Source organism: Globicephala melas, chromosome 14 (genome assembly GCF_963455315.2).
Source record: "Globicephala melas chromosome 14, mGloMel1.2, whole genome shotgun sequence".
Taxonomy (NCBI): domain Eukaryota; kingdom Metazoa; phylum Chordata; class Mammalia; order Artiodactyla; family Delphinidae; genus Globicephala; species Globicephala melas.
The window spans coordinates 25,404,588-25,421,089 of NC_083327.1; the positions used below are offsets into that span (position 1 = coordinate 25,404,588).

The 16,502-nt window shown below is 34.6% G+C and overlaps 1 protein-coding gene across 4 annotated transcripts in view; it reads right to left on the bottom strand.

Moving 5' to 3' along the window:
• Nucleotides 1-257: 257 nt before the first annotated feature.
• Nucleotides 258-16,502, bottom strand: part of EPHA7 (EPH receptor A7) — a 167,134-nt gene continuing 150,889 nt past the window's right edge. For all 4 annotated transcript variants that reach the window (XM_060283314.1, XM_030859512.2, XM_030859511.2 and 1 more), the window contains exons 14-17: nucleotides 16,117-16,266; nucleotides 7,520-7,713; nucleotides 5,932-6,087; nucleotides 258-3,787 (exon numbers count right to left, since the gene is read on the bottom strand). In XM_060283314.1, the coding sequence (XP_060139297.1) occupies nucleotides 3,673-3,787; nucleotides 5,932-6,087; nucleotides 7,520-7,713; nucleotides 16,117-16,266 (615 nt within the window). In that variant the 3' untranslated portion in view covers nucleotides 258-3,672. The remainder of the gene's footprint in view (nucleotides 3,788-5,931; nucleotides 6,088-7,519; nucleotides 7,714-16,116; nucleotides 16,267-16,502) is intronic.

The window sequence follows — 16,502 nt, forward strand, 5'->3', positions numbered from 1 at the left end:
ATATCTGACAGTTCAGCTCTTTGAAGACATAGTCTTAACTTGTTATTCTGTAATAATTAGAGTGGAATTAAGTCTGTGTGCAGAAGGAGGGGATGAAAAGGATAATAATTTTCTTCATATTCTGATTGGCTCCCTGAAATATTTAAATAAAACCTTGACTCTAAACATCTCCTTTCATGATATTGTGTAAGAAAATAAAGAACGAGTAAGGGACATAAAGGAATCCGCCAATGATTGGAGACAGGATTTTCTTTACATTGTCTAATAGACTCATTTATTATTGTAAGCTGGTAAAAAGAGACTTATGCTTCGTGTTGAAGAAAGAGTTATTTGTGCTTGATACATTGAAGACACTGTTCAAAAGCATTTTGTCCTTATAAAAGGATGACCCCTGTAGTAATTCTTAGGCAAGGAGGGACAAATTCAACCAACAAAAAGCACATCTCGCCCCGAGTTCCCCATGATTTCTCCACATATAGCAAAAAAATACACATCAGTAATTTATTTGAACATGCACATCAGTGAGTAGCACAGTTCCAGGCTACTCAGGAAACAAAAGGGAGAATATCAGCATTACCTAAATAAAAAAGAGAGGTGACTTACACCATTTTAATTGTCTTAAAAACACGGATAAGAGGAGCAATTAAAATAGCATCCTAAATAGTACTAGCTAATGTAGATTACATAAGTATACAATATGATTCAACTCAGAGTGCTCTGACAAGCATAAACCACCAGTCCTAGTAAACAAGGCCCAGATCAACCGCCGAGAAAATGTTAGATTCAGATGTAACAAAAGTTACTTTTATTTCAGTCCCGAATGCAAAACACAAGTCATGTGTGAAGACAGCATTCTAAAAAAGGTGGCTCTGTTTAAGCAAGGAGGCCGATTCCTTTTGCATTTTTATTACGTTTGAATTCTCTTTCTGACATTTGCTTTCTCTATCCTTCCTCCCCTGAGCACTAATTTATCAAAAAAACAAAACAAAACAAAACAAAAAAGGATTTCAAGGTGCAAGTTGTACATTCTCATCGTTATACCGTTTCATCTCTTTCTGGAAGACAGTATTACAATCAGCATTACAAGGTTAATTACTTTTCTCTGAATATCTGTTTCACATACATGTATTTCAAAATCATAATGTTGATTGGGAAAAGAAACCTACCGACGAGAGAGTGATGCGTCATACCCTTCCTATTGTGCTGTGTCTTTCCCATCCCTTCTCCCTTTCCCTGTAAAGAGCTGTAAAAAATTTAAGGCAGATGAGGTATATTGCTGAAGGAAAAAGTTATTTTTGAAAAAAAACTCAAAAAAACTTTTATTCTGCCCTTCTACTCAAGAAAGACTACTCAACTATAAATCTAGTGCTAGAAAAAAGCAGGAAAGACACCGTTTGCATGTACCCTACTATGTCTTCTATTTCTAGAATGGCTTTTTGTTAATTTAATTTTAATAGAAAAAATAAGCACCTTAAGCTATGAACAAGAAAAGAACTTCATTCTTAGTGAGTCTAGAATCCAAACGGAATTAAGAACACTCACTCAAACTCTTTCACTCATTCTCACAAAGGCCAATGCTACTGATTAGAATTGTAAAGTGCTGTACTTAGTATAAACACTTGTATACACTGCAGACACTGAAAAATAACCCTCAAGCACATTGTGTTATAGTTCCAAAAATATATTTACAGTCTATTACAAAGATTACAAATGGAAGTGTCTAGGTGACTATATTATGCTAACTAAAATTATTTTACAGATTATTTCTCCTTAGGGACAAAAAACATTTTAGTGAAATTAAAATGATTTTTCTAGTCAATCAAAAAATAAATTAAAATATCAAACAACACTGTACAGTGACTTAAAAGAAAAAAAAGGGGTGGGGAGGGGTTGGGACGCAATCCTTTTGAGTTTTTCTATAGCCATCTTTGGTCCTAAATGTGGGAAAACACATTATGTAGCACTGAAAATACCTGTTCTTTTGTGATGCTCTGCAAGTGAAATAGAAAAATATAGTGCATTTTCAATGTATTCAGAGCCCACTACAGAGAAATGTGTGTACAAAACAAGACAGTATAAATAAAATTTACAAGTTTTACAAAGGAACATTTACAGGTTTTGTTTCTGTTATTTGATCGTTTGTTTGTGGGTGCCCACATTATCAAACAAGACCAATTAGGACCGATCCCTGGGATCTTTCTCTATTAAAATCATTATAAACAGCCCAATTCTCTTTGGAAATACAACAGTTCAATTCTGGGGTAGTTCATGATTTTCGTTACTTTTGAAAGCATTACTCACAATATGTATACATTCCTGAAATAGCTATAAAGACACATTTAATTATTGCTTATGAAATTCTAACACAGTAATCAAATAATCTTGTTTAATAAAGCTTAAAGAAAAAGCCAGACCCTTCACCTCTTCCTTACACGGTAAAATGCGTTCTTTCATTTAAAAAGCGTCTCACATCAGCGTTCACATGTAAAAAGACTTTTTTTTTTTTAAAACTGCAGTGGTGATATTCTGTGCAGCAAATTTGTTTTTGAAAGGTGAAAATTGTGAACTGCCCCTTTTATCATGCTTCAGAGTTCTAATATAAAACTTAATTCTTTCCTTTCGTGTTTGGACTGCATTAAACAGAATAGGATATAAAATATATGTCAACTATTTCTCCTAAATTTCCTAATGTCTTGATATTGAAAAAATCGTGATGTGCTCAGATTAAATTTTAGATAACACTGGATAGTCTTGCTTTCAGAGACTTGCCTCCACCAACATTCTTTAGATGAAGTGACTCATCTTTCTTTTTATAATCATAAACCTACAATTTGAGTTTTTATTAAGTTCTGTCTAGTAAAATCACTCTATAAACAATCTGTTAAAAGTGCCTTATAGTATTTATGGATCATTATTGCTTTTTTCATTGAAAAGATAGTGTGTTGTCAGATCTTTACAAAAAAACTTTCTTTTTAAAAAATATCAGAGCGCTTGGCAACTTGCATTTTCTTGACTACCTGCCAATTAGCAAACAATCAAAACAGCACTGATTAAACAAAATTAAATAGCACAAAAGGGATACCAATGTTCTGACAGAGATATATCTTCAATCATGCTATGCTTTTTTTTTTTAATTGGAGATTCTTTCAAAGGTACCCAGTGTAGTAATGTGTCATAAATTAACACTACAAAGGTCCAAAGCTATAAACAACTTTCTAAAACAAAGTCCTTATGAAGAATAAACACAAATGATTTTAAAAAGGAATAGTCTGAAATCACGTATTTAAGGAAAATATTTCATTGATTTTAACAATAAGATCATGATTTTATTTGACAAATATATTCTTTCTTAAATTCTTTATGTACATTTTAAAAAGTCTATCAGATAAAAAGGAGGTTAGAGAGCTCAAGGTGTTTGGATGTTTTTTCAGGTAGTACTTTGTTTATTGTCACTGCTGTTTTCCTGGCCACCAGTGGTGGATCCTAAATTCCCTTTTTATAGATTCTGGTGGCACTTAGGAGTTCAAGTCTATAGGTGCTTCTTAAATCTTCTCTTCACTGTAGGAAGGACCCAGGATATCAACCGTCCGCTAGCAGCATTCTACGCATATACTGAAGGCCAGTACTGTTCTCTCGTGGTCCATAGTCTCCCTCATAAGGGAGAAACGCTTATCACACTTGAATGCCGGTTCCATGTAAATGGAGCATTTGTGCTCTCATAGTCTGAATGCTGCTCATGATTTTCTTTTGATGGCCCACCAGTGTGATCCCTAAACTCATCACATCCCTGAAAAAGACAAATGCAGTTTTTATTAGTTACCTTGCAAACATTTTATTTGGTACTAAACTGTCATCAACTCTTTAATTAATCTGTTTCTCTTAGGCACACAGATCTTATCTTGGTGTTCTTGGACATTAAGATCCTATTCCCACAGTGGGTCGGATTGGCAACCTGCATCAACATTATCCTTTGTAAAACCCTGCTACTCAGGATCTCAATTTGTCGTGATCAGTTATTTTTAAACTATTTGACCTTTTTTTTTTAACAGGGTGATGTGACTTTATTTTTTAGCCGCTATGCGCGACTTGTGGGGTTGCTCCCCGAGACCAGGGATCAAACCCGGGCCCTAGGCAGTGAAGGCACTGAGTCCTAACCACTGGACCGCCAGGGAATTCTTTGATTTGACATTTTATTTAAGAAATTATCAAAGCCTTAAAATTATTATTAACTTAAGGTACAGCTAGGAAACGTTACTTGAAATGTAGTATTCTTGAATCTAAGGAAAGTTAAAAATATTTCATTGTTTAAATAGGATGTAGTATGAATGGAAACATTGCATGGCTCTAGTAGATCAAGAATCATCAAGGATCATACAAAGTATTATACTGAGTTTAATCAACGTGTGGTAATCCTGAGCATATTATTGGTTGTATACTTCAGTTTAGTACAATCATTTGACCACATTTTGGAAAAAAAAAATTCCTTAAAGTGTGCAACACCTATGTTTAATAGCCTAAATTTGCCATACGCCAGCTGTATCTATTAGCCAAAAAGACTGAGCTTAGGTATTTACAAGTAGCTAAAATATAGCCACAGTAGAGTACTGTGATATTTCATAGCCGTGGTCTAATGAGACCTTGCGAAGCACGGTTTTTCAGGGGAGTAGATTACTCTGCAGAGACAGGTGTAATTACATCAGCTCTACCCACGTGGTGTCTAGCAGAAAACCAAACGAGAGAGCATGCACATGCCGAAATTCGTGTATATGCCATTTCCTGACATGCCAGGAAAGAGTACGTGATTGCTGGCTTTCTTCTCATCTGAAAAATGTGAAACACTTCTCCCAACAGTACATAAATAGCATCCCACTAATAGAACCTTGATAATTGTTTCCCATTTTCAAACACACTGACTGAGAGGAACTGCATTGTAAGAGTTATGCTGCAGCCAAGGAAGCTGAGGTCCAGAGATACTAAATGTATTTCCTAAGACCACATCATCAGTTATAGAGCCGGAAAGAAATATTTACTTCTTTTTACCTCCAGTTCAGAGCAATTTCAAAAACTGTTTTATCAGGTCATTCTTCAATTAAAAAAAAAAAAATCAATCAATCACAAACCTTCCAAAACTTAAGTTAAATTCTTATTACGTTTAATTGAGTTAGGCGTCCTTTGACCTCTTCAGAAAGTGCTCATACTGGATTTCATAATGCATTTTGGTATTAAAATTTCGAGATTTTTAATGTCTGATACAAACATGGTGAAAGAAATCCTCTTTTGCAATGGAGAAAGTTTCCCCAGTGACTAGGAATCTAAACAATACAGCAGGAGTTTGGGATTGATATGAATATACTGCTATATTTAAAATAGATAACCAACAAGGACCTACTGTATAGCACAGGGAACTCTGCTCAATACTCTGTAATAACCTAAATGTGAAAAGAATTTGAAAAAGAATAGTTATACATGTATAACTGAATTACTTTGCTGTACACCTGAAACTAACACAACATTGTTAATCAATTCTACTCCAGTATAAAATAAAAATTTTAAAAGATAGATAATACAGCGGTTAATGAAAGAGGAAGTCTCACTGGGTGGTGTTTTGAACACTGGCTATGGAGACAAATTAGCTACCACTTACGATTGAGTCAGTTTAGGGCAAATATTTAAATTCTCTGAGCCTTAGCCTTGTCATACATAAAACTACTGACTTAATAAAATTGTTGCCATGAAGGTTAAAAAAGATATTGTATGTTCAGAAGTCTGTTTAGCAAAATGCCTGGGACATGGTAGGCACTTATTAAAGAGACAATTTTCTCCCTGATTTTAGGGCTCATACCTCTTTAATATATGGAAGATGACCTAAAGTCTAACGTTTGGATTGCACCTGATACATTCTTCAATATAATTTTGCAGGTTTAAGCTTACTCGATAGTCATCCTGGCGACTGATTCAAGGGAGTTGTAGCCGGCTGCTGTGAAGTTATCTTTATATCTTTCCATCTTAATAGCTTGTAGCCATTCTCCAACTGAACAAAAGGCAGTGAAGTCAGGAGTGTTTTGATCCAAAAGAGGGCTTATTGGCCTGGGTGAGAATAATACAGAAAAGCAAATTTTTTCATGAATTACGAAAGAAAGCATGCCTTAGCCCCACAAAAATAAGGATATAAAAAATAAAATTACATATTTAATTGATATTGTAATAACAAACAGATATGCTAATAAAAATCTAATGTGTAAAGTTTGCCCAATAATTCCAAATGCATAAACAACAAGGTCCTACTGTAGAGCACAGAGAACTATATTCAATATCCTGTGATAAACCATAATGGAAAAGAATATGAAAAAGAATGTATATATACGGATAACTGAATCACTTTGTTGTACAGCAGAAATTAACACATTGTAAATCACCCATACCTCAATAAAAGAAGTTTAAAAAAAACACCTAGGGTTTCCCTGGTGGCGCAGTGGTTGAGAGTCCGCCTGCCGATGCAGGGGACACGGGTTCGTGCCTCGGTCCGGGAAGATCCCACATGCCGCGGAGCGGCTGGGCCCGTGAGCCATGGCCGCTGAGCCTGCGCGTCCGGAGGCTGTGCCCCGCAACGGGAGAGGCCACAACAGTGAGAGCCCGCATACCGCAAAAACAAACAAACAAAAAAAAACCACCCCAAAACCCTACTAACTACAAAATTTCTATTTTATTTAGATATGATAACCAGCAGATTGCATCTTCCATGTACTTTTCAGAGTATGGCCAACAATATTTGTAATCAGTAAATATCTGTTCATTTGCTTCTCTGAAAGTAACTGGGAGTACAGAAAGCACATCTGGCTGTGGACTAACTTGTTCAGAGGGTGCTTTTGAGAACATAATGCACCCACTGTACTAATGGCACCCCTTGTGCACCTTGTGAGTTCATACACCTCCGCAAGGGCCTGACTACAGTACAGACGACAGAGCAACAGGTCTACCTGGCAGATGAAGCCGAATAACTACTAATCTACATTACCATTACCATGAAGCATGCATGGGGCGGTTCGGTTAGGTTCTTTTTAATGGGTATACCTCTTAAATCATATATTGAATTACCTTAATAATCTTTAACTTCATGGAATCATTTTACTATGAAACTCAAAGCAAAACAATCCAATAGATAAAATGGATATAATAAAAAACTAGGGCAACAGCAATAAAAATCCATGTAATATTGATAATGTAAAATGCCACCTAATCACACAAATCCACTTGAGAAATTTTTCTAAAATGACAGCCAGTGATATTGATCATAAATTTTATTTAAGGCAATAACAATGAATAGATCTCTTTAAACACTGATTTAACTAAGGCAAGCCATCTGAAAAGAAAAAAAAAACTTCTATAAAGATAAGAAATTTAATATGGACTTTAACAACAACACAAATGTCGATTTGCCATTGGGGTGGGGCTGAGGAGATACATGGTTCATATGAAGTTTGAATTTCTCCCAGATTTCATTTCTTTAGCTATTTCTTACCTACTACACGTTCCCAGGGGTGTCTTCAGACTATTTGGGTTTCGAATCATTTTGTCTAGAATTCCAACTATCTGTTCAAACTTTGGCCTTTCCGCACGTTCCTTCTGCCAACAATCCAGCATCAGCTGGTGAAGCCCAGCTGGGCAGTCCATGGGCGCTGGTAAGCGATAACCTTCTTCTATTGCTTTTATAACCTAATAGCCAAAAGGACATTAAAATATTACTGACTGAGATTCAATTATAATCAAACGGATTGCCCAGGAGGCAAAGTGATTTATCCAGGTAAGAGTAAAGTACACTGCTATGCAAAAGACTTACTTATTTTTTCCAAAACATCCATGGATGTTAAGCATGCTGTTAAGGGGTGCGTGAAGCGCAGGGTATGATGACATTTCCTAGTTAATTCGGCGATAGTGAGCAGCAATTAAGCTCACCCAGGGCGCAACAGATGGAAACTTTTTTAATGTCATCCCAGAGGTTTTCAAAAGGGAAGATGTTAACAGAACCATTTTATTGTATATAGCTGTGCATGTACATATCTTCCCATACATTTATGTATGAATTCCTTAAGTTGTAAAAAGAAGGTCTGAGTTACCCAGAATTAGCCCCTACCACAAAGTTTCACTTTTTGAAGAGTTCAAATGATACTTTTCAGCAAGATATCCAAATATGTGAATGTACTATGACAGAAAATGTTACCAAGCACACTATTATTTTAAACAATATGAAGCTTATATACTGATGAAGTGTATAGTGTTACAAGATACAGTATTGTGTTAGAACCAATTTGTACTGTTCATAAAGGTGATTGGATCACTTCCCAACTCCAAATCCCGTGACCTCACACAGGCAGACTGAAACCAGCCTTGGGGGATGGAGGGAGGAAAGTGTTATACCAGGAAATTGGGAAAGGTTACAAATCAGTTTCCCACTCAGAGTGCTGGCTGTTAAATTTTTATCAGCACATCACTACCCATTTATATCTATTAACAGCCTAAGAGGCTATTTGTATCAATCTTTGAATGTTAATGCACACTAGGCCTCCATAAACATTTGTACACGGCAATCAGAAAGTCCAAAAATTACTTATTTAGACTTGGGTTTTTTATTTATATGGAAAGCAAAAAAAGATTTTAAAATCAGACATTGTTACAAATCTGAGCAGCACAGGGAAAATAACAGGAAAGCAAAAAAACACAAATAAGAAGGACTTGTAAAACATCAAAATATTATTCAAGAGGGATTAACAAATCCTTTGATACTAACATAATAGTAATAGAAATGTAGGAAAAAATGGCTCTCTGGAAAAAAAAAGAGGTAACCTTGAGTTTTTGAAGAAAACAGGACTAAAGTAGGCAGACAAAAGCTGGCTCTAAGAAATGTCGATGAACTTAATATTTGTAGGGAAACATATCCTTAAGATGCTTGCTGACGTTCAAGAATAGCACATTAAAATGTGAAAGGTTGTAGGATGGAATAAATAAAGTAGCTAGCATCAACAATTTTTAGACAAAATCCTCTGTATAAGAAAAACCGTGTCCACTTTTCTTTAAGGAAAATTTATATATGCAAACTGATAAAGTTTAAAAGGTAAAGAGATAAATAGAATAATTTTTGAAAAATTTCGTAAGTATAAAATCTTCAGCCCCAAATCTCCCCTGATCACTAGGCTGTAAGTCCATTCGTTTACTAGATATCTTCCCCTGGATTTTCCATAGGAACTTCATACTTTATTTAAAATTGAATTTTTTTACCTTTCCCCAAAGCTCTTACTCTTTCATTTAATGACACTTCCAGCCATCCCATCCAGAGAGCTGAAATGAGAACAATCTAGACTCTCTTACATGCACAATTAGTCACCACTTTCTGATGATACTACTTCCTAAATACAATATACTCAAATGGTAGAAATATATTTTCGCATATGGATATCTCTCTATCTCTGTGTGTGTGTGTGTGTGTGTGTGTGTATATATACACATACACAGTGCTGTAATTGGAAATGGCTTTACTCTGAAAATTAGGTTAGTGGATTGGTGAAAATTATTTATTTTTGCTTATGTACTTTTGTTTTAAAGCTTATTTACCCTAAAGTTTATTATTAATTTTGAATACAACAATTTTTAAAATGTTACCTTTATATTTGTTTTATTAAATTGGTGTGGGGTGGGGGGAAGTGTGGTAGAAAATACCATGAACATAATAGATTAAAGTACAACACATAAATATATATTTATTTTTGCAGTAATGGAGCCATTATCCCATAGTTATGTAGTTATGTCTTTACAAAGTCTCACACTATGGGATCTTTCCTTCAGTACTTTATTTTGAATAACAGCTAGGGAGAAAACACTTTAGCGTTAAGTGACTTTAATCAGTGTTGGTATTGAATGCTAGTGAAAGTCGTATGAGAGTTTTAAAATTTTCCTGTTTATGACTCTGTAACTACAAATGTTGGATATCATTGTAAACATTCCTCTATAATAATATCCCTTTAAAAAGCACACAAGAAAACATACACAAATGGGACCTCTGTAGAGATCATCAACATATAACTACAGGAGGAATTAAATTAAAAAAAAAACTTTTAAATGCAAAGAATTTCATGTGGCTTTGTATAACACTCCAGGGACAGCGCTATTTTAGGATTCAAAAGTGCTCTATGTTAAACAAGTTAGATAAAACTAAAAATAATGTGCTTTGGAAAGCTGTATTAAGTTATTTAAACAGTGGCTCAAGTTGTGAATAAGTAAATTAATAACTGGTAAAACTTTATATATTCAAAATGACCAAAGAGTAAACATTTTTTTTTACGGGGAAAAGAGTGGCTTTCCTCTATCTTGAGGTTGCTTGTATCTGAACATATGCAGTACTTTTCTGAATTGATGGGACTCCACCCCCATGCTCATAAGATTGGGGCAATGCTTACTATTTTCTACCACTTCCTATTTCCCCACTTGTAGCTTTTTCTCAGAAGTTCTGAAAGGAACAATGCAGGTAGAGAAATCGTTCCTTTTTTATTTCTCTCTAAATAATCTTTGAAACGTACATCTAAACCTTATCATGATCCTCTTGACAAAATACCCTTCAACAGCTCTCCAATTAGAATTCTTTGGCTTTGAGCACAATATATTCTTAAATCTTTGTGCCAATGAATAAAGTAACATGAAATAACTCTTACAGGAATGAAAGAGTTAGTAAACTTCTGTAGTTATCCTATTGCACTACAGAAATTTGACGATTCCTAGTATTAGAACAGAGAACATTTATCAACACAAAATGAAACTTCTAGCTCTCAAAAACACAGTGGTTGGGCTTCCCTGGTGGCGCAGTGGTTGAGAGTCCGCCTGCTGATGCAGGGGACACGGGTTCGTGCCCCGGTCCGGGAAGATCCCACATGCCGCGGAGCGGCTGGGCCCGTGAGCCATGGCCGCTGAGCCTGCGCGTCCGGAGCCTGTGCTCTGCAACGGGAGAGGCCACGACAGTGAGAGGCCCGCGTATCGCAAAAAAACCAAAAAACAAAAAACGCAGAGGTTTACAAATTTTTAAAGGAGCAGCAGCAAAGTATAATTAAAATAAGAGACGCTCTGGACTGGGAATGGACTTTGGGACTCCAAAGCTGCCATTAACAATCACGCTCCTACCTACAGGGGCACCAAAGATACGTGCTGGTGACCTTGGTCTCTATAGGGCATAGTTTGGCATAATTCAAGGCAAGCCTGTTGAGGATAAACCCGCCTTCAAGGGATGATTCAGCCAGGAACTGAGACTTGAGGTTCCGCAGGTTTTATCTGGTTAGCCTGCCAGAGAAACAAGTTATCTTTTAAGGATACAATAATCATAGTAAATATTTATTGAATACTTACTATACGATTAGCATTGTTTTAATTATCTCATTTAATCTTTACAAAAACCTTATTAGGCAGCTATTTTTATATTGATTCTAGAGACAAAGAATCAGAGGTGCTGAGAAGTTAAGCACCGGGAAAACATCACACAGCTGTCAGTAGAAGAGACAGAATTTGATGGAGGCTGTCTGACCAGAGCCCATGCTGTTGAGAGCTGCATTATATTTCCAACTGGGAAAACAAAAAGTGTGCTGTGCAAATAGTTACACGTTCTCAGAAACAACAAAACACACAGTAAGATGACTGATCCTACACTTCTAAAAGCATTACGTAATTATCCATGGAATTCATTTAAAACATCTTTTTGTGAAATTACTAGAAACCCCTTGGATTTGCCTGTTGAGGTCTAGCCTTAGCATTATAATAAAAGTCAAAGAAAAAAAGGAAAATATTCATAGCAATTTCTAATTCTAGATCATTCCCAGAGGGATAGGAAGTGACTAGGGTAAATGACGTTTTAAAAGAACACTGGGATCCAACAAGGGACACTTCTTAGACTGCAGAGAAATACTTGGAAAACACACATTTGCTTGCCGAGATGTATTTCAGTATTACTACAGTATGACAGTAGTTAAGAGAAAAAGGAGCACAGACAGACCCCATGATAATGGGCCTATAATACCTCAAAATGGGAGATAACATGATTGGCTTCTGTTCTCCACTTATGCCCATTTTCATCTCATTAACCTCACAATAACATGACCCACATTTTAGGCAATTAAATATTTTGGACCCCACCTGCAGGATTACAGCAAAGTTTTACCAAAAAATCCACAATTTTTTATATTTTAATATAAAAAAGTAATAAATCAGTGGTGACTTTTAAAAGGAAAAGTTGAGGGCTCACAGTTTAGCTGAGGATAAACTTAGTTACAAGCATATTCTATTTTCAAAGCTCTAAAATGTCTTTTCATGGACCACTTTAAAGAATTATCTTTATGTCTCCTTTCTTTATGGGTGCTTAATTTTTTACCATCCTTGTGACTACCTACCAGTAAATTGGATGATTTATTGGCCTACCTTAAGGTAAGAAGAAATGACTTTGTTGAGTACTATAAACAGGAAAAAAAGTAATCCATATAATGAAGAATTTTAAAATTTCATAAATTGACTATGAAAATTATATTCGGACTAATTAAGACATAAATTCAATTAAAAGACAGCTGCTGTGAATGCCGAATATAAGTATTTCCAATTTGTGTATTATGTATTATATTTGACTGCATTTATACATATAAGTTCTGTCTTTGAAAGGTCATTAATGGAAAGGGCTAAACACCTACAGATTTTACAGAAGAATGAAAGTTGGAAATTTATTGGGAAAGCCTACCCTTTTGGTTTTAACTGCAAATACCTAGATTCTAACTGATTCCATTGCAGTTAAAACTCAGGAAATTTATGGGCACATGAAAAACAGTGAGGAGTAATCCTGTGATAAACCTATTTGGGTGTGGGGAACTTCATACATACGCATATTATCTTTTCCCAAGATTTTCTTGCTTATTCCCTGCTTTAGAGTGCAACTAAAGCCTCCTGGCACTATCTACCTCATTGATTTTACAATACAGTCAGCCCTCCATATCCTGGGAGGATTCTACATCTTCAGATTCGGCAGCCATGGATGAAAACATTTCAAAAGAAAAAGGAAAACCAGAAAATTCCAAAAAGCAAAACTTGAATTTGCCACACACCAGTAATTATTTGCACTGCATTTACATTGTATTCATATCTATTTACATAGTATTTATATTGTATTAGGTATCATAAGTAGTCTAGAGATAATTTAAAGTATACAGGAGGATGGGCACAAGTTTAGTGCAAATACAATGTCATTTTGTATAAGGGACTTGAGCATCCTCAGATTTTGGTATCTGCCAAAGTCCTGGAACCAATGTCCCATGGATACTAAGGGACTAGTGTACCTCTTTTTTATTTCTTCAGAGTGATCACAGAAACCTCACTTTATTTAGCTTTCAGCCTAGAATTCTGTGGAGTTCCTGACAAATATTAACTATCAACTTAGATCTTGTTCTCATAGTGACTTAAGAAAAGTCTCTTGTAATCCGAGTATTGAAATTTGAGGGCTTTCTAAAATCCCTAACAAATTTCTAGCAACTAAATTTAAACAATATAAAGTGAGTTGATTCAATCAAGGGTGATTCTCTCGATCAATCTAGACTGATTTTTAAAACATTAGTGTCTCTGAATATCTGATGAAAGCAACATTCCCAGAAAAATAACATATATTCACATATACAGAGGATTTCCATATGCATCAGGGAGTTGGCAGGTCACTTAAGTCTCTCCATGGTCTCCTACCCAGAGACTCCAAGAAAAAAGCTTTTCTCTAGAGAATTTTTTTGCTAGAATGGAATTCATTATTTTAAATTATCCAGTTTTTTCCACCATTTGTATATTGAAGATTAAACATATAATTGCTCAAATACCAGTTTAACATAAGTATAAAATAATGAATATTATGCTTTAAGAAGAATATTAATATCAATTTCACTATAAAAACTGAACTGCATAGGTAATTTCTTGTGTTTGAATTTAATAATTTAATAATTCCCACCTTTGTGATTAAAAAAAGAAGAAAGATGGTGCTAAAATATTCTAGGTCAGAAGTAAACTTCATTGTGCCTATAAAAATTTCATTTGATCAGTAAAAATATTTATTAATGCTTGATAGACTAAATATACATTTATGATATTTAATTTTCAAGAAAAACAATAGGGAATACTAAAAACTAAATTGAAGATTTTTTTTTCTTCTTAACCATTTCTATTATTTATTTTTAGAAGTTAAGGGAACTTTGAATTTAGGTCATCTTATATTCCTGTCATTCCCTTTATGTTTGAATCTAGTACAGAAGGAAGGTGTCAAAAGAAATGAAACTCTACCGAGTGTCTAGGGAAATGTAAATATTTCTCTTTCTCTGCCCCAAGGATTTGTTTGCCCACATTTTGACAGTCCATGAAATCTTTGACACTGAGACCTGTCAAATATTAACAACTTTGCCTCTGCCAAACGGACTCATCATTCAGACTTATATCTTTGAAAAACCAAAACCAAAATCAAAAAAAAAAAAACCCCAAATAAAAAAATTTTATGTCATTATTCAATTCGAAATAGCAAAAGATTTCACTGATTTCAAAGCTCCCGCTCTTTAGGCTGTGAATTTTTCAGCCAATTCAAAAATTTTTTTAAAATGTATTGAAAATTACCATACCAACAAGCAGTCTCATTTTAGTTGTCTAAAAATAGCTATTTATAAATTTTAAGAACCATAGGAACTTGATGTGGAAAATTCTAAAATAAAAAAGGATACTAATTTTATATAACAATGATCATGATCTGTTTTTGAAAAATAACTCAACTTTAATGTTAGTCAGCATCTATTGCTGTCCATGTTTATAGTACCTCAAGAATTGACTACTCCAAACCGGTTTGCTTGTCACATCCTTCTTTTCAATGGTCATATAGAATTTCTTCAAGCAGCACTTAGTTTTTTACTCTATTCTTCAAGAGCATGCATTTTTACCATTTCCAAATTCCTTCAAAAAAAAGCTTTCATCAATTTGCCTCAACCTAACCTTCATTTCAAATCACTAACGATGTATGCATCTCCCTTATAGGAGATGCACAGGAGTCTATTTGGTTGGTCCCCAAACACTTCACTAAGCCTTTATTTCTGGACTTTCCAAAGGGCTCCCTTGGCAAATTCTCTAATCAACTATGAGCCAAGGTCTTCTCCATATTTCTAATCCAGGGTCACCTTCAAAGTCCTGGAAGTCACCTTCAAAGTCCTGGAAGTCACCTTCAAATCCAGGGTACCTTCCTAGACTTTACATTTGCTCTACTTTTATCTAAATTTCACTCATATTTTCAATAAATTAAGCCACATGAATCTGCCAGTACTTGAAAGCTTCTGGCTTACAGAAATGTTAATTTCGTAAAATTCAACTTAGAGAAGCAAATATTTACTTGCACTTATGCTATATTGTTTTATAAATGGTTTCTTTGTGTGAGATGTATACGCTCAAGAACTATCATCAGCTTCTTAAAGGATAACGACGTATCTTATGCCTTAGTAACAAGATACATATTTAATAAGTTGTATTTTTAGAAGAAATTTCCAAAGATAGTCCCATTGTGATTACATTCTAAAATATCACTATGAAACACCAATATTGATCATAAAATCTAGGTTATCTCATGAAATTAAAATTTAAGTAAATCAATCAACAATAGATAATTTAAACAGATTTTATCAGGAAATTAAAAAAAAGAAAGACAAGCTGTAACAACAAAATCAAACACAACCTTCCTCACCCTCCCCTCTGCAAATAACTCTTTTATTCATGTGACTCTCCCACTACAGGTGTGCAAGCTCAGCATGATTACCTTTAATAAGGAGAAATATCCTTTGCAGGCTTCTATTATGTCCAGAGAATTTAAATAAAAAAAGAAAAAGCAATTCTTCAAAATGAAGACAAAATGAAATTAATTGAACCATTAATTTATGGTAATTATTGTGGTAACGTGGTAATAATTGTGAAAACTCAGCAATCATCTTTTTATGATTCTATAAAAGTTTCTTCATATGAGCCATTACCTACACGTCCCATAATATGAATATTAATGTATTAAATAAATCCTTTTTGTTTAAGTAGTGTAATACCTACATCTTGATTTGACATGTCCCAGTAAGGTCTTTCTCCATAAGACATAACTTCCCACATGACTATTCCATAGCTCCATACGTCACTGGCTGATGTGAATTTCCGGTATTGGATGGCTTCAGGTGCTGTCCACCTCACTGGAATTTTTCCACCCTGTATAAGTATTTTAAGTATGTATTTTTAAGTATGACATTTTAAGTATGTATAATACTTTTTAAGTATGTATAATAATGTATAAAACATTTATAGCAGAACCATAAAGCTACAGTTAAACACTTGTGTATTTGGTTGGCAATTCAGCAGTATCAGGTCTATTCATCTTGAATTTCTCTAAGTGCATTTAAAGTTACTAATCTGTTTTTTAAAATGTCACAGTTAAAGTTTCATTT